This window comes from Antechinus flavipes, chromosome 1, assembly GCF_016432865.1.
Source record: "Antechinus flavipes isolate AdamAnt ecotype Samford, QLD, Australia chromosome 1, AdamAnt_v2, whole genome shotgun sequence".
In the NCBI taxonomy this organism is placed as follows: Eukaryota; Metazoa; Chordata; class Mammalia; order Dasyuromorphia; family Dasyuridae; genus Antechinus; species Antechinus flavipes.
The window spans coordinates 578,171,660-578,191,259 of NC_067398.1; the positions used below are offsets into that span (position 1 = coordinate 578,171,660).

A 19,600-nucleotide genomic window follows, 5' to 3' on the forward strand; every position below is an offset into this window, starting at 1 on the left:
GGGTACTAGGTCTGGAATTAAGAAGACCCAAGTTCAAATTTGACCTTAGATTCTTATTAGCTGTGTGACCTAAATCAAGTCCCTTAATTCTGTCTCCAATCCCTCATCTGTAAAATGAGTTGGAGAAGGAAATGTTAAACTTCCATTACGTTTGTGAAGAAAATCCCAAGTGGGATCACCAAGAGTTGGACATGATTGAAATTAATGAACAACAATAAAGGTATAAAGCTGGAAGATGGAAAGATAAAAGGTCAAGTATGCATGGGTAATTTTTCAATATTGACCCTTGCAAAACTTTCTGTTCTAACTTATCTCCTCCTTCCCACCCTAGATCACAGATAGTCTAATACATGTAAAATACGTTAAAGTATATGTTAAATGCAATAAATAAATATATATGTATATATATATATATATGCATACATACACATTTACACAATTATCTTGCTGCATAAGAAAAATTGGATCTAGAAAGAAAGAAAAAAAAACCCAGAAGGAAAACAAAAGTGTAAGCAAACAATAACAGAAAGAGTGGAAATGCTATGTTGTGGTCCATACTCCTTTCCCATAGTCTTCTCTCTGGGTGAAGCTGGTTCTCTTCATTACTAAACAATTGGAACTGGTTTGAATTATCTCATTGTTGAAGAGAGCCACTTCTATCAGAATTGATCATCGTATAATATTGATGTAGTCGTGTACAATGATCTCCTGATTCTGCTCATTTCACTTAGCATCAATTTAGGTCACACAGTTAGTAAGAATCTAAGGTCAAATTTGAACTTGGGTCTTCCTGACTCCAGACCTAGTATCTGGAGTCTATCCCAGACCCTATCCCCTGCTTTACCATAATTTTAGTATCAATTCATATAAGTCTCTCCAGAACTCTTTGAAATCATCCTGCTGGCCATTTCTTACAGAACAATAATATTCCATAATATTCATATACCACAATTTATTCAACCATTCTCCAATTGATAGGCATCCACTCAGTTTCCAGGTTCTTGCCACTACAAAAAGGGCTGCCACAAACATTTTTGCACATGTAGGTCCCTTTTCCTCCTTTATATCTCTTTGGGATATAAGCCAAAGACTGCTGGGTTAAAGGGTACGCACAGTTTTATAACTTAAGCCCATCCTTTTAATACTAAAATTCTACCAATTTTGTTACTGTAGCAAGATAAAGAACAAAACTGAAGAATTTAAAAGGAGTATCACAAAGATGGCAAAGGAGGGGCATCTGGTAAATGTGAGCAGATTGTATTATACAACAAAATGAAGAAATGAGAACAGCAAAAATAAAAGAAATCATTAGGTAATTACATAATAGAAAGAAAAATGAACCGGTCACATGGCAATCAATCAACAAGCATTATTAAGCAACTATTATGTGGTAGGCATTGTGCCGAATGATGCAGATACAGCCCTCCCCAAAACACACAGACAAAACAACTTCTATTCCCTACTTACATTCTTTCAGGAGAGATAACGTACATATAAATAAATATATATGTGAAATAAAATATAAGTTAAGTTAAATTCAAAAATAAATATATAATAAAATATATGTGAAGTAATTAGGAAAAGAGTTCACTACAGTTGGGAAGGTCAAGAAGGGAGTGCTTGAGCTAAATCCTGATGGAAGAAAGGGATTCTATGAGGGAAAAAATGAGGGAGTACATTTATCTAGGCACAAGGATTATAGAGACTACTAGACTGGCTGGACTGAGGGAAGGCAAATACTGTAGAATAAATGAATATTATTTATTAAGCACTCATCATGTTCAAGCACTCTTCTAACCAATGAGGATAAAAACACAAAACTACGACAGTCCTAGCTCTCAAGAAGCTTGCATTCTAATGGGGGAACATATAGGAGAATAGTGGCAATGGAAGAGAGTTATGGTCTGAAAAATCACTAAGAAGGTAAAAGGAAAATAGAACAAAACAGTAGTACATTAAAACACATTTTTCCATAAGCAGATTTCCCTACTTCTATGAAAGATATTACTATTTATTTGCCACCTAGCAGGGAGGGGTGGGGGGAGAGGAAGAGAAAATTTAGAATACAAGGTTTTATAAGGGTCAATGTTGAAAAATTGTCCATGCATGTTTTGAAAATAAAAAGCTTTAATTAAAAAAGAAAAGTGTTACTATTATTCTAATCTATCCAGTCTATAAGACTAGTGCTTTCCCTGACTCCTCACTGTTTCCATCACCCCACATATACAATCAGTTGCCTAATCTTGCCAGTTCTACCGTACAATCTCTCACATCAGGCCTTTTCTTCATTTACACAGCCATCATGTTAGTTAAGGGCCTGATCACCTCTTGTCTAGACAACTGTAATGGCTTCATAATTAGTTTCCCTGCATCAAGTCTCTCCTCATTCTCCACTCAGCTACTTAAATGACTTTCCTTAATTGTAGATTTGACCAAAACACTCTTACCCAATAAATTTCACTGGTAATTATATGATAAGAAGATAAACTGCTCATATGGCAATTAACCCATATTTGGATTTTTAAAAGCTTCTGTAACCCTGGCCAAACTATATTCCCCTCTCTACCTGCCCATTTCTACCTTTCTTAGAACTATTTAAATCACACTGCCATTACTTGTGTAAAGAAAAGAGGTCATATCAGTTGGGGAATGGTTGAATTAGTGGTGATTGTGATAGAATACTATTGTACTATAAAAAATAACTTAATGGAATAGGTTCAGAAAAACTCAGGAAAACTTTTATGAACCGACATAAAGTGAAATGAGCAGTACCAGAAGAACACTGTACAATGTTTCAAAGATAGAAAGGCCAGGAATACTATGATCCCTGGGGTCACAAAGAGTTGGACATGACTAAATGGCTGAATAACAACAAAAATAAAGGTAGAAATAGTAAGAACTGGCAATCGGTTGAAAACGTTGGGTGAAAGAGATTAAAGGGTTAAAACTGCCCACAATGTTATGAATCTGGAAGATTGGAAGAACATTAGTATCTTTGATAGAAATAAAAAATTTGATTTTAAAAATGGTCTTTGGAGAAAGACAAAATTGGTTTAGATACATTGACTTTAAGGTAATTCTCCAGAATATGCAATTTGAAATACTCAGCAGGCAGCTGGTGATGGGGAGTTAAATTCAAAAATAAATATATAATAAAATATATATATGAAGTAGGTAGGAAAAGAATTCACTTTTTTTCTCCCCACAAATCTTAAGAGACTAAGATAGGTAGGTCATCTGCATAGAGATTAAACCCAAGGAACTTGATGAGATTACAGGAAAAGTTTAAAGAGAAGATCATTTATATTGAGCAAAGTTAGATATGTAGGAGGAAAATCAGAAGAAAGAAGTATCTTGAAAAGACAAGAGAAGAGAGGATTTCCAGGAAAAGAATGTAGTCAGCAATATCAAATGATGCTGGATAAAGACTGAAAAAGCTAAATAAAATTTACAATGATAGATTGATAAAATTTGATAAAATATGAGATAATATAAGTAAATAAGTAATTGATAAAATTGATTTTATAAAATTATAAAATTTTATTAAAATGAGTAATAAAATGCAAAGAGCTAGAGAGCTCCAATGTTACAACATCAAGAGAAAGTGAAAAAGTTCTATAGAACATTTGAGATATCTGGAAAATTTACAAAAGCATATGTATTAATGATTAAGTTAAAGCACTAGGATTAATGCCAGGCACAGTTGTAGATTTGTTAAATTGTGTTTGGACAGGGAAAAAAAATGATAGGAACAAAAGCTCAATAAAATAGGCAGGCATGGATGGACTGTAATCTGCACATTACTGATGGTCTTTTGCTATCACTTGACATTTAAATTTAGTTAACATATAAAATTCAGGTCATTAAAAAAAATCATTTATAAATGACTTTGAAATGTAACGGGATTCCTATATAAATCCAGAAGCATGATATCCTTTCTCCCTGATCCCTTTTCAGTTAACTTTACTATTTGTGATTTTAAACCCAAATAGACAATGGTACAAGAAATTATTCAAAATACATTCAGAGAATTAACAAGTGACCATATTAGAATTACTCAGAATAAACAGACTCAGACTATCTAGATAAATTAGTGCTTCTTGGAATACCAGTCCCCTTCCCAAAAGAAATGACTGATAAGCAGACCAAAACCTGTAGATAGAGTTTGCAAAGCATTTTTACAAGCATTGTCTTATCTACATCTATGAAATAAACACTATAGACATTATTCCTATTTTGCACATAAAGGAAACAGAATCTAATGTTTGAGATAGGGTTTAAATACAAATCTTTCGGATTTTTAGTTCAGCATCCAATATACTCCATTATATCTACTTTAATCTTAGTTTGTACTTCCAAGCTTCACTATGGCCTATTTTTTTTTTTTTCTCGCTGAGGCAACTGGGGTTAAGTGACTTGCCAAGGATTACACAGCTAGGAAGTGTTAAGTGTCTGAGGCCAGATTTGAACTCAGGTGCTCCTGACTTCAGAGCTGGTGCTCTTTCCACTGTGCCGCTACCTACCCCCATGGCCTAGTTTCTTTTTGATATTGGCACCATACTTCTACATTTACTTAGAAAAAAAAAAAAAAAAGGATAAATGACTGATGATGGATATAATTATAAAATTGTGCTACCTAAATGGTTACATAAAAAAGCAAAAAAAAGACTGAATGAAAATACATTCAGTTAGGTATGTAAAATCCTATAGTGACTTAGGATTTTACAATGAAAGATCCTGTCCGTTACCATTAATGCTGAATGTCTTCAACAAACAAAAATCATAAAAAGGCGTTAGGTTTAATTTTCTTTAAAGCTTTCTTAGAAAGTTTTCAATTATGCTAAGAAAGTGCCTAAAACTTTTTTGGTCCAGAAATTCCATTATTAAACATACAGATATATAAAGAAAAGTCTTATCTGCATTAAAATATTTATAGTAGCTCCTTTTATATTAGGAAATGATTGGAAATAAAGTAGATGCACATGAACTGGGGCATTCCCCAACTGACAGTATAGTGATATAATGAAATATTAAGGCACTGTAGAAACAAAACAAGGAAAAGAGAGAAACAAGGGAAGATTTATATTAACTGACAAAAAAATGAAGTAAATAGAATCAGGAAAACAATGTTAATGATTATAACAATGCAGATACAAAAAACCTTGAAAATCAACAATATGGAATCAAAATGAGCAAGTTTGGCCTCCAAAAGATAAGAATGTGTATCTTTTTCTTTTTTGCAGCAATAAAAATCTATGGTTGTAGAAGAAAGCATAAAATGTATAACTCTGCAAATATCTTCTTTTATTAGGTTCAACTATTGTCTACCCACCCACACCATCTACCCACTCCCCATCCCCTTTCCCCCACCCATTCTTTTGTATTTATTGTGGAAAAAAAATTAGCTCTCTGGATGTGGAAGGTGAAATATTATGGGAAATTAATGCATTATGAAAATAAAAGATACAATAAAAATTTGAAGAATAAATGTTTTAATAAAACAGTGATGCTGGCATTAAACAGGACATATAGACCCCATGGGCAATATATTGACTTGGAAAACCACTTATTAACATTATGGTCTACTGTGTTTTTTTGTTGTTCACTCCCTTCCATCTCATTGAGATTCCAATTAAGGGTCTTCATGTCAAAGATACTGAAGTGCTTTATCATTTTCTTCTCCAGCTCATTTTGCAAATGAGGTGCTGAGGTAGAGTTAAGTTACTCACCCAGAATTCCATAACTAGTAAATGTCTGAGGCTGAGTAGGTGATGAAGTAGGATAGGGTTCTGGAACTGGAGTCAGGAAGATGCATTTTCCTGAGTTCAAGTCTGGCCTCAAATATTTACTAGCAGTATGATCCTGGGAAAGACACTTAACTCTGTTTTGTCTCAGTTTCCTCATATGAAAAATGAATGAAAAGGAAATGGCAAGCCATTCTAGTATATTTGCCAAGAAAACTCCAAACGGGGTCACAAGGGTCTAATACTAACTGAACAACAAAATCATCTAATATATTTTTATTTATTTTGCTAAATAGTTCTTAATTATATTAAAATCTTTTTCAGCCCACTATCTGACACTTCTGGCATAAGTCATAGCTTTATACACATTCTTAATATGAAATCCAATTAGTCATTCTGTTCTCTATTGAGATAAAGTTCTATATAAAGCAAAAAATTTAAGAATCTTTAAAAATATATTTTAATCCAACTCACTACTGTTTAGAGATTTTTGTAAACTAGTATTTTAATGGCAAAAGTTATGAAAATACAACACTAAAAATTATCCAATCTGTAGTAAACATGAATGCATACCATAATGTAAATTAAAGTTTAAAACACTTCACTAATTTTATTGAAATAAAAATTATCTAAAAATATATGCACAAGAACCCTTAGTATTTACAAACATCTACAATATTTTCCTTTCAAGTTAAAAAATTGGATACTACTATGCATAATGTATGACATAAAAATATCATTATGAATTTAAAAATTGGACTATTTGTGTCAAAAGATTACTTTCAGATTAATATCTCATTGACATTATGGGAATATGTATTTTACTACATTCTTTTGGCAAGTAACAATTCAATAGCAAATATGAGGCAAGAACAATAATAGCAAATGAAAATAAAAATTTAAAATAAATTATCTTAAGAATAGATTATGTAGCAATCTAATTAATATGCATGAAATGCTGAAATTATTTAAATACTAAAAATTTTTGTCAATTTCAAACAAACATTATGGCCTTTAATCCATTAAAAATGGAACTCTTAATGACTATAATTAATTTTCTTTCCATTATAAATTATATTTGGTTAGAAAAACTAAACACAGTAACCAGTTGCACAAATTACAATACATATATTTAAGCTGATAATTTAGCACACTTATTTGTAAATATCACTTAAATATTTTAAAGTGCTATTATTTACATATACATAAGAATAATCAATAATACATGGTATTACTAAATCTAAAATGTGATGCTCAATAGTAATTATGAAAGTATTATTACAAAGGGTCTCCCAAGAGAGTGCACTAAGACTTTTGGGATACCCCATGTATGTAACATACCATGTTAATTTTTTTAAATGGCATGTGTTAACTTAAAAACATAATTCCTTTAATTTTATTACCAAGTATATAAATTTTAAATTATCCTTTAGTATATTCAAAGCATTAAGAATCCATTTCGTGTTCTCAGTTTTTTAAATTGTACAATTTGTAATTACAAATAATTACCAACTTTGACCCGTCTTAATTCTTGAAAGCATGAACATATAGATAATAATAAGCATTTTTGCTTGAGCATCTCAATCAATTTTTCATTCTTTCCTAGGACATTTTTCCATTATACTATTCTATTCCCTACTTTAAACACAACTTAAACATGAACAATAAAAGTAGCAAATTTTTTACTTTATATTTTAAAAGAACACTGTTAACAAAATATTTTCAAATAGATTTGTGCAATCTCTATAATTGAAACATAATTTGTTTCAATCCACTATCTACATTATTTAAATGTGACTATTTAAAATTTGAGATTATTATAAAGAAGGCACATAGAAGATGATACATGGTTTAAGCATATGCATCTAAATACACAAGAATGATTATTTAAAGAAATGCTGGGGAGAAAGGTCATTGAAAAATCAAATTATACAAAGCTGATTTCTCATGAAACAAAAAAAGGAACTTATTTGATGCAAGTATAGTATTTCAAGAAATCTAGAGGCATGTTAGAATTGAGAGGACTTGTTTTTCTCTGAATTTATTTTTAATTTGTCCATAAAAGTTTACTATATATATGCCATATTTCCTAACAGCTATCAATCACTTAAATCTAAAGAATTAGAATCATTAGCTAAATAGGTTTAAATATATATATTGTTTACTTGACTTATGCAAAAGTTTATTTCTTTATGAAAAATCTAAGTACACTATAAATTTGGGGGAAAAAACCCTAAATGGAAATAAATTTCATTTTAAATGGAAATAAAACATGAGGTAAAAGAATGAAGATTACTGCTGCTAGAATCAGAGGATCTATAAGCAAATAACACTTTTCACTTACCATCAATTAATACCCATGTCTTCAGTTCCTTCATTTATAAAACAAGGAAGCTGAACTAGATGGTGTCAGTCCTTTCCAACTATAAATCCAAGATACAATCAGCTATGTTGTAAGCATTTTCAATATTCAAATTGATTTTAGGTGTCTGTTATATACATATGCACAAAGCTAAGTTAACTAATAATGACTGAACCTAACTAAAACTCTTGTATGCTTTCTAGTCATACATGTTTCAGAAAATCAATTGTTATTAATTTTCTGGAGAAAGTTTAACTCTTACTTTAATGCCAATCTATGATCTTTCAGAATCACAGATGCTAAGATCTGGAAGGGACCTCAACAGTATATGAAGGGAATCTTCACCATAACATATTTGACAAGTGGCTATCCAGTCACTACTGGATATTTAAAGGCCTCCAAATAGGGACAATCTACCTCCTCTAAAAGCAACCCATTTCATTTCTGGAAAGTTCTAATAGTTAGGAAATTTATCTTAACGTCAAGTCTAAATTTGCCTCTCTGTAATTTCTACTCAAAGCTCCTATATTTGTTCTTTGAAAGCAGACAAAGCAACTCTTCCAATACTTGGAAGTTAGCCATCATATCCCTTCTGAATCTTTCAATTTCTTTACCAATCCTTTCATGGAATTAAGCCTTTTAACATTCGGTTTGTTTTTTTCTAGATACTCTCTAGATATTTTTCTTAAACTGTTGCATTTAGAACTCAATAAAACATTCCTGACGAGCTCTATTGATAGACAACATCCAGAAGAACTATCACTTCTTTATTCCTAGAAATTGTGGAATTTTAAGGAAACCTAAGAACACATTCATTTTTTTGGCTTCTATATCAGAAAGCTGGCTCATATTCAATTCGCAGTCTACTGGAACACCAAGATCTTTTTCAGACTGTCTAACCATGGCTCCTCTAATTATGTACATAGAAAGCTTTTTTTTTTTAATCTAACTGCAAGATCCCTCTTCAATTTCACCTTTTCAGATCCAGCTCAATGCTCTAATAGATCTTTTAAGATCTTTTTGAATCCAAACTCTGTCATCAAATGTCTCAGAGAATTCTTTTCCAGTTAATGCCATCAAAATATTAGCAAGCTATATATGCTTTTATCTAAGAATTTGATAAAAATTGGGACACGTCATTGGAAATTTTTTGTCATGTTCACAATGAATCATAATAACTAACCTTTAAGTCCAGCCATTCATTAAACTAAATCTATGTGACCATATTAGCATATAGTCCTGATCTCTTTATCTTCTCAATAATACAGTAAGATTCTTTACTGTATACTTAGCTTAAATCTAGACAAAGTATATATGCAGAATTCGAGATGATCTTTAGCAGATACATATCTTAAGAGTAGAGAGAAAGACCTCTATCTGCCAAATTCTTGTTTAATTTAATTTGTCCATCTGTAGGAAATATTTGTCACTTTCACCAAGTCACTGAATGGAATTTAAAGAATAGGTGAAGAGTGGGAAGATAGGATGTGGGTAAGTGCTAATAGGCCTCTTCATTTTTTAATCTATTAGCTATTTAATATAACTTGTGTATGTAAATGCAATTCTAAAACAAGGAATGCTCCATAAAAAATTTAATAAATACAGAAATTGATAGTTCAAATATATGTGGATATAGTAACAATAGTACATTAAATTAAAAATTCAAGAAAACAGCACTTTGCTATCTCAAAGTAGGCCATCATCAAGTCATTTTATCACTGTGGAGTACTGTGCCCCACCAGCAGATTTGCAGCTCCCCACAGTAATCAAGCCATAATGGCACCCAAGGATTCCATGCCTATAATACTCTCTCTCATCTTAACCTCACCTCTTAGAATCTTTAGCTTCCTTCAAGGATCTACTTAAGTGCCATTCTCTACACAATGTTTTTCTTGAACCCTCAAGTTGTGAGCAATTTGTTCCTATAAAAAATTACTTGTTTCTGCTTCGTACATATTTTATACTTATCTGTTTGCACAATATCCTAAATATTATCTCTCCTACCTTCTTTCTTTCCCCCTTTTCCATTCAGAGTATAAGCTATTTTTGCTTTTGTATCAACAGTGCCTGGCCTGCTGAATAAATGCTTATTGAAAGGAAAAGAAAAAAATTCCATAAAACTATTTTCTTACTCTTAATGAATTAGCCTATATTCTTCTGAAAAGCTTCAATGAAATTCACCTTTAATAATAAATGGTAAATTTTAGAAAGTAAGCCCTAAATCTGTGTAATATATCTACCAGAGAATTCAGAATACAAAATGAAAATGAAAAGACGTAAAGAAAATGAATTTTAGAATTTAAGGTACTGCAACAAAGAAAAAAGTGAACTATTTTAAATTCAAAAGAATGCATATATTAAAAAATGCACATACATTTAAAAAAAATCAATTTTCCCCCCAAAGGTTTCTATTTTCGCTCCATTCAACCAAGAGACGTAAGCAATTGCTATGTAAAAACCACATATCTAAATTTTCTCAGAAGTCCATTTCTAATCAACAACATTATGGAGTAAAGTCGCAAGAAATAGAAATAAAAGGCTGATAGACCTAGAAAAAATTTTTTTAAATATTTCAATACTTCACAACTTTAAGTATGTTTCTAGAATTTAACTGGAAAGTTTCTATAAGTTATCATTAAACAATGAGTTGTAATGAGATACAGGTTAAGTCTATACAAACTTATTTGGATAAAAAAGCAAAAAAATTTAAATCATCTACACATTTTAATAACTATTCAAAATATCTGGATTATATTGAGTATCAGAAGTATCTGAATGATGATGGCAATTTTACCTTTTAACAAATTTTTATGTTACATGTAGTAATAATTTTTTATTCAAGAATAAGACATACTTTGAAATTTATTTTTTAAAGTCAAGAATTTCTATGTTCAAAATCTATAAATTTTATACAACTGGAATAAGTTTTGGGAAAACACCTGAGTAGGGTCTCAGATCATATCATAGGTTACAAATAAATCTGGATATGTTACTTTATTTTGGTAAATGTAACACACTACTATTTTAGTTTTTCAATACTAATTTTTATTGAAATACCACTGAATACTGAGAAGTATTAAATTAAGGCAAATTTTAAGGTTACAAGCCAAATACACAAAAAGTGGATAAGTTTTCTTCATTTTTATGCAAAGTAAAAATAATTTACAAAATTCCCTTGCCACAACTTTGAAATGAATTTTTTAATGAAACATCTTTTTTTTCTGTACACATAATATGTACATATACACACATATATTTACATAATTTTTTTCTTCTAAGCTAACCACAATTTGGAATATTTAAAATGGGTGGTGATATTTATGGCATAATAAAAAGATGACTGGATTCTAAATCAGAAATGGAGTCTAATACTATATCATGTCAATAACTAGTTTGTAACTTTTGCAAAACCACTTAATTTGCCTGCATCTCAGTTTCTTCCTTTATGAAATGAGAGGGTATGATCTCTTATAAGGTCCCTTAAAGCTGTAAAACTCTATGTTTCTATGATTTAATCTTTAAAATCATTAAGGTGTGACCTCTTTCTCAGCAAAGGGGTAGTAATACTAGGGCAGAATGTTGTATATGCTGTCAATTATACACTTAAATCTGGTGGTTTTGCTTAACTGTTTTCCTTTGTTACAAGGGAGAATTCCTTTTAGGAAGGGCAGAGAAGAGCAGTAATTTCAAAAATGACTAATGTAAAAAGACATCAAAAATATTTTTTAAAAAGGGAGTAAGATATGAAAATCAGTGTCATATAGAGTAACTAATTTTTAATAAATTATCACACTTTTAAAAGATTATTAGAAAATCTCTAATTGGCATTTTCCCTCTTTTAAAGATCAACTTGAATATTTCTAGGCCAGAAGTGCAAGTTTTTTCTAAAACATTTTTACTAACTTAAATGAAAAAAGTAAAAAACATCTTTAAGACCAGCCATTAAAACTACTCACATATAAAATTTAGGAGAAAATTTTAAAATGTGAATTACAGACATATCAATCAAAAGATCTGAAATAAGAAACTTTTAAATATAACAGTGGAAACTAGTATTTTAGGAATATGTATTCTCATCCTGCATATTCCCTTATGAAACTGACTCTGTCAAAACAATTTAATTAAATAAATCACAGGTGAAATTTTCAGATTATTCAGACAAGAAAAGATAAATAATTAGACGCTGTTGTATTCAGGAAGATCCCGTCTTAAGCGTATTGCTCTCAGTTTCTCCACTTTGATTTTTGCTTTTAGAAGCTCTTCCTCAAGCTGCTGCCTTCTCTTTAATCCATCCCTTTTTTCTTGAACATAGAGTCCAAATTTTCTTTGATTTTCTAAAATTACCTGATGCTCCTCCTTGATCATTTGCAATGTTTGTGGATCATATCCAAATAATGGTCTAAAATGTTCTCCACTTTCATGTCTAAAAAATTCATCTCTTCTTGGAAGAGAAGATGGTGATAATGTCATTCTTGTATCAACAGAGGAAAGTGAAGGTGAAGCTCTCTCCATAACATGGACCAGTTCATGTTCTTCTCTTTGCTCTAATGTCTCATTCTGTTGAGAATCTACAATTAGTGAAGGAGGTGGTTTAATATCTTCTTCTTGGTCCAATTCCACTGTAATAGCAACAGGATGGTGATCCAACATCACCTGTGGCAAACTGGTACCTGCATGCGCTTCCTTATCCACGTTTGCACTAAAGCACACACACAAACATATACATCAAATGAAATGAAACAAAAGCATATTTAGAGTACATGTTTTCCTAAATCCTGTAAATCTTTAACATTTAAAGCCGGTCATTTTAATTAAAATACAAATAATAATATTCTAAAATTCTAGTCTCAGAATCACATTGTATGTGAAAAAATGATTTAACAATTTTTTTGTATTTAATAATTAATTATTGTATTAGGACTAAGATTTTTTCCCCTTTTCTACTTCTTCATTTAGAAATCAACCATATGGGAAATCTTTGGTAGAAATTTATCCAGGCCAAGATCTAATCAAACAGTAGAAGAAATTATAAGTTTGGGCATTCATTTTGCTCAGAGAGGTTTCGAAAATGTTGATTTTCTCTTTTGTCAGAGATATGAAATGGAAATTGATAAGTCCCTTTGACCAAGATTTGGATGACCCAGGTCATATATCACAAGATCCTTACTGTAATATAGTCCATCTTCTCTTTGTAATACTCATTCTCACTAACTGTTAACCAATCAGTATTGACTTTTCCAACCTACTTTTCCAAAGGCATATAAGCTGTGAGAGCCTACCACCATGAAGGATCTTTGGTCTAGAGAGACGGCCAAATGACCATCCTTTTATTAATAAATGGGCTGGCCTTGTTAATAAAATGACTAAATTACCTAGAAATTATGTCTCTTGAATGTTTTTAAATTCCATGTGCAAATTTTATCTAACTGCATATGACAACCACCTACCATTAAGTAAAGGAAAAATAAAAACCAAAATCACATTTTAACACGCATAAACCTAAGGAATAAGCCAAAAGTAGCAGGCTGATTCTAGGGAACCTATGACTCCTACTCAGCGGGCAGAGGAGAAATCACATAGCCTGATACATATGGCAATTTAATGTTTTCTAGACCTTCAGATGTGTGTGCTTTTTCTACTTCAGCCTAAATCTTCAAATCCCTCTTCCTATTCCAATGAATTCTCCTCTGAGTCAAAATTAGACAAATAGGGGGCAATTAGGTGATACAGTGGATAGAGCACCAGCCCCTGAAGTCAGGAGGACCGGAGTTCAAATCTGACCTTAGAAACTTAACACTTCCTACCTGTGTGAGCCTTAGCAAGTCACCCAATTGCCTCAGGAAAAAAAAAAAAAATTAGACAAGCAGGGGAGCTAATATTTGAACAAGGGTCCTCCAATTCCAAACCTATTGCTCCTCCCAATATATCTTGAAGTGATAGTATTTCCTCAGCCATCCTATTTTTTTATGCATTAATTTAATGCTATTAAATGACTAGCAATTTGCAAAATATAATGAAACAATTTGGGAAGAAAGGAAAGAGGTAATATTACAGATTTTTATGATGGTATAAATTTTAAAATATAGATTATATCACAAAGTACACATTCTTGAAGAAATATTAGTTTTTGTCAAAAGCTTGAAATGTATTAATGATTACTAATTATATATACAAAATTTCCCAAAATTTCAATTTTAAACTGTTAACATTTCAAAGTACAGTAGACTTTTGGGATATAGCATATACGCATATGCATTTAGCAATTCAATAATTTAAATCTTATCACCAAATCAATGACTAAAAGTTCAACTATAGTCAACGATTTCTCATCTAAATCTTCTCTTTTTCTCCCCTCTGCACATAAAGACTACAGATACTTTTAAAAATGTTTGTTGAAAAGAGTGAAATATGCCCCAAATATCTTGATTTTTACATTCTTCCATTTTTCTGATAAATTACTCTCCAGTCTCATTTCCTTTTAAAACTAAAAAGTCCAAGTGTATAACCCTTAAGAAAGAGCTTGATGGAATTATAAATTCAAATTTATCAGTATACATGATATTAAAAAAGAAAAAAGTTAAGTTATCTGCTTAAGAGATACAAATAAAATAAAGAATGTGAAATGTACAGTATTAAGAAAAAATATTAAATTCTAGAACAGAATATTGGCTAATTTCATACATGAGTACCTCCTTACATAGATGCAAATCAAGCTCTTCTTCACTCTAGTTCAGAGTCACTGAGGGGGAGAAGGGGAAGAGATCATTATCTGATGGCCAATTTTCGGTTGAAGACAACTTTTCTAGGCTGGTTCTCAGAAAACAGACTCATAGAATAAAGCTGGGCCACAATACACACCTGGGCCATAAAATCCATTGAGACCAAAAATACAAAATAATCTCCATGACTGCAACTTTAAAGGAGGGTTGAGCCAATATATTTTTTAAAAATTTAAATCTTATGACTATAGACAAAAAGCTTCCATCTCTTGCAACTACCAATATTTTTTATTTTTTCAAAAGTTCAGAGCCATTATTCACTAGCTGTATGACCATGGACTAATCAATTAACCTGTCTCAACTCAATTTCTCATGTATAATAGTAGATGAAGAACCCCGAGGTTTGAATCCTGCTTCTGATACTTTTAATAATTAAGTGACCACAGATAAATCACTTAAAAATATCCCAGCCTCAGTTTCCTCACATACAAAATAAGGATAATATTATCTGAAGTATCTATGAGATACTGTTAAGAGGCTCAACTGAGATAATATACATAACAATACTGTTACTCTTATGATTCCTTGTACTTCCTATCTCACAAATTCTGAAGAAAGTATGTTACCAACTTTAAGGCACTCAATTTTTTATACTCCAGTCTATGGATTGAAAAAGTTTCTTCAAAAACCTTTTCCCCAAATGTATTTTTAACATTTCATTTTTTTAACATCACCTCCTCTAAGATATCAAGATAAGAAAATAAAGATATAATTCAAATCAATAAGAAGCAAGTTTAATTGTATATTAGAAACTATGCTCAAAAATCTAGATAGGGGAGAGGTTTAAGTGATTAAGAATGAGCTTTTAGTATTACTCTGGATTTTTTTTTAATTTGCCATCCCTTTCCCAGAGAGTATGACTTAATTGGGTGTATTAATCTCAATTAAGAATAAGCATAGTAAAATAACAATATCATATACATAATCCTATGTTCTGTTTTAGTCAGAACATTGTAAAAAATCATAATGAGTGTAAAATTATTCTAGAGAAGGTCATTTAAAGGGATAGAGTGCTGATATTTTAAAAAAAAAAGGTTTTTCTGAGAATCAAAATATAAGTGAAAATTCATTCGTATCAATATATGATTTTAAAAGAGCTATGTCAATTCAAGGAACTTAAAAACCAAAGAATATACAAAACAAATTCTACAAAAGTAGTATAATCAGACATTCTTATTCACAGTGATGTTTTTCCTTCTGAAGAATAAACAGGGCACTTGAGGAAATCAATAGGCAAGCTTAGTATTACTGAATCATTAATAGTTAAGACCTGAGAAAGACTTTAGATTTAGTTTAATATCCTTACTCTGTAGATGAAAAAACTCAGAACTAGAGGTATTAAGTAACTTGACCAGTGCCACAAAGCTATTAATGGCAGAGCTAAGACCAGAACCCAGGTCACTTGAATTGCAGATTCTTGTTTTAAACAAACAAGTAAAAAAGTAATGAAACAATTAATTTAAGTTGATATAAATATTTTAGGGCATTTTGAGATTAGTAGCATCTTAAATTACTTAAATTGTATGGTAAATATCTATAATATTAAATGGAAAAAATCTTAAAGAGTTATTCATATTATCCAAGAACCTAAAAGTGAACACCCTTAACAGTAGTAGAAGAAAAGTAAAGACAGGTGGAAAAAAGAAAAAGGAAATTCAGAAGATAGCAAAAAGTATAATATATATATTGTACAAAGTAACAAAGTATACAATCCTTTTAAAGGCATGATTCATAATCCCTCTCAATCTAGGAAATTTTGCATACTTTGAACATTCATTATAGAGAATGCATATTCACTACTTTCTCTAATACACTCAAATCTCTAAAAAAAACATTAAGTGACAGGCAGTATGGTGAGGTGAAAAAACCACTGGACTTGGAATTAGAAGGGCTGGTATTTATTACAGTTCTATAACTGATTAGCTAAATGATTTTGAACAAGTCATAAACTCTGAGCCCAAATTTCTACATCTATAAAAAGAAAACAATAAATTATTTACCTTGCATGATAAATGTGTAAATATATATAGAAGAATTACACACGTTTAACATATACTGGATTACTTGCTGCCAATGGAGAGGAGTGGAGGTTAAGGAGGGAGAAAAATCTGGAACACAAGGGCTTGCAAGGGTGAATATTGAAAATTATCTTTGTATGTATTTTGAAAATAAAAAGCTATTATTCAATTTTAAAAATATTTGCCTTTTAGTAGTAAAAGGATGAAATGATCCATTGTAAGCAGATACCCTCCATTTATAATTCATTCTCAGTATCAGCACTTTAAAAAAATTTTTGGTTTAATTTGATTTTGGATAATTTAAGCTTTGTACATATTTTTCCTTGGAATAAGGTTGCAAACAAAAAACCTGTGCAAAGGCATTGTACACATAATTCAAGGGACCCTTTACCCTACAATGATAAATGAAAGCATTTTCTGATAATTAACAAGTGGAAAACCTCTATAAATTTCCTGTTATTGAATGTTAATTTTCAAAGTCTATGTCATGTTAAGATAATCAGTAATCATTCCATTTATTTTAACCAATAATACCATTAATTAGATCACTGCATGCCAAAATTCTAGTTTGCCTTAACTATTTATCCTGTATTATCAACTAATTATAACCAATACCTAATTGTACAAATAAACTAGGTTTTTTTAAGGTTCTCTCAGCTAAGTATAAAAACTGATATCATCTCTGGATGATAATTTTTTTTCTTGCCTCTTTCATAATTTAAAAAGCATTTCACTAGCTAATAGCAATTCTAGAAGTATAAAGTCTATATAAAGAGGAAGACATCAGGAAGTATTTTTTGGAAGACACTGGTTGCTGAATGAATGAAAAGTAACTCAAAGTCCACAATAAATGCAATTGGAAGATATCTAATCAGAGCAGAATGCTAATAAAAGTTGACCTTTTTAGTTTTCAAATTACTTCAACTTAGATTTTTTTAATGGCTTTAATGATTCTCAGTTGGGTACCTAATTGTATAAATCTAAAATGAAATTGAACATAACTGTCTACTCACCCTAAAGGGAAAAAATTGCTTGTAGAGATATAACATAATTAGAAAGTTTTAAGAGAAAGCCTTCACACTTACTTTTTGACCTGTAATTCAAACCTGAGTGCTAAAAACACAACAAAGAGAAATTACTAATCTTAACGTACAAAAAGCCAAAAAAGCAAAAACTCTCCTACTTATAAATGTGTTCAAGATGTAAAATAAGCTGCTAAAAATTATTTAAATATTTTCTTAACGTGTAAAAATGTTTTCATTATTCATTTAGGGTTGTATTTGTTTTCAATTGGAAGTGTATTAAATATCTAGAGACAATAATAATTTATGAATACTACTAGGAGATAAAGGATCAAGTTTATCTTCCCTGATACCAAAATTCAAAATTTTATTTAAAGTTATATGCAAAATATAGCTCCCATTAGCAATTTGCCTAAAATGAGCATTGGAGGTGAAGGGATAACTTTTTTGAACCTGTATCTAAGTAATTCACTGTTAAATTAGGTAAAGGATATAGGTTGCAAGTACAAATTTCTTTTTTTCCCCCCACTATCTGGAAACTAGACGAAAGTAAAAATAAAAACACAAAAATGAATTTAATGCAGAGAAAGTTACAAGGTGACTTTTTTGTATTTAACAAAACAAAACAAAGACACGATTTCCCCATCTGTAGTGAAGCTTACTATGCACATCTGTATCTTAGTATCAGAGCAAAGCAAAGCTCAAAAGATAGGAGGCGCCATAATTTTCCAGTTAAAAAAAAAAAGTAAAATAAATCTTACCTTTGTATATAGTTCTTGTCTCTTCCTAGGCACACACTGGAAATCTGGGGAATCATTTCCACAACTTTCTTGGTTGGTTCAGAAATACTGCTCCTATGATCTAACAGAGTCTCCTTTTGCTGCAAGAGCTCTTGTTTGGCGTATTCTTTGAGCCTTTTATAGAGGGTACGCAGGCCTTGTGCTGTACGAGGAGGGCGATCTACTCCAACAGCATTATATTTATCTGCTATGATATCCCAGCATTTGTTCTTTTCCACTATTACTGAATGTTTATTAGTGTGTTCTTCAAGAATTTTAACATATGGCTTCACCAGCTTTAGCAAATCAAGCTTTTCAGATAAGGTAAAATTAGAAGATCTAGCCTTTCCAACCATTGTTATTTCCGAATTAAGTAGGCAGTTTCTGAAACCACCATGCAGTCTCTGGCTCTGCTCAGCTCTTTTTCACAAACAGAAAAAAAGATCAGGCTTAACTAGGCTAGCCTCATTTAGGCCCACGCCTACAGGGGAGGGTTTATTAAAATTCCTCCAGCTTAAGCTGACGCAGGTTCAGGAAATCTGCTTAAGCCAAGCCTGACCTACATAAGGCTTTTCACTGAAGAAGACAGGAAGGCACAAGCAAAACACACTTGTGTATAAAGAGAACAGCCCTAAACAGGATTTAATACACAAAGGTCCAAAGATAAGCATGGTACCCTTCTAAAAATTATCTAATTTAACGAGACTATCCGTTTCTCACACATGTATATCTAGCTGATAAACTGAAACTGCATTGTAGGTTTGCTTTTTAGTGAAAATAAATGAAGTGAAAACTGTTTTGTGCTATTTATTTACAAACACAGGAAACAGAAGAATGAAAAACTAGAGAGTGGCGTGTGTAGAAAGATCCCTAACAGAGCCCCTGATCACTGTTCC

At 31.2% G+C, this 19,600-nt stretch overlaps 2 protein-coding genes across 2 annotated transcripts in view; both read right to left on the minus strand.

Moving 5' to 3' along the window:
• The window catches only part of RAD54B (RAD54 homolog B), a 110,826-nt gene that overhangs the window by 51,151 nt on the left and 40,075 nt on the right, over positions 1-19,600 (minus strand). The window lies entirely within an intron of this gene.
• Positions 11,129-19,111, minus strand: FSBP (fibrinogen silencer binding protein). The gene is made up of 2 exons (XM_051970864.1): positions 18,687-19,111; positions 11,129-12,805 (listed from the first exon to the last, which is right to left on the minus strand). Exons 1-2 carry the CDS (start codon positions 19,058-19,060, stop codon positions 12,283-12,285), a joined length of 897 nt encoding a protein of 298 aa, XP_051826824.1. The 5' UTR covers positions 19,061-19,111; the 3' UTR covers positions 11,129-12,282.

What these genes read in the sequence shown, in the direction of transcription:
- FSBP (XM_051970864.1), bottom strand. Translation starts at nt 19,060, where the DNA reads ATGGTTGGAAAGGCTAGATCTTCTAATTTTACCTTATCTGAAAAGCTT. An exon ending in GACAAGAACTATATACAAAG is followed by an intron (nt 12,806 to 18,686) that starts GTAAGATTTATT and finishes TGTGTGCTTTAG; the next exon opens with TGCAAACGTGGATAAGGAAG.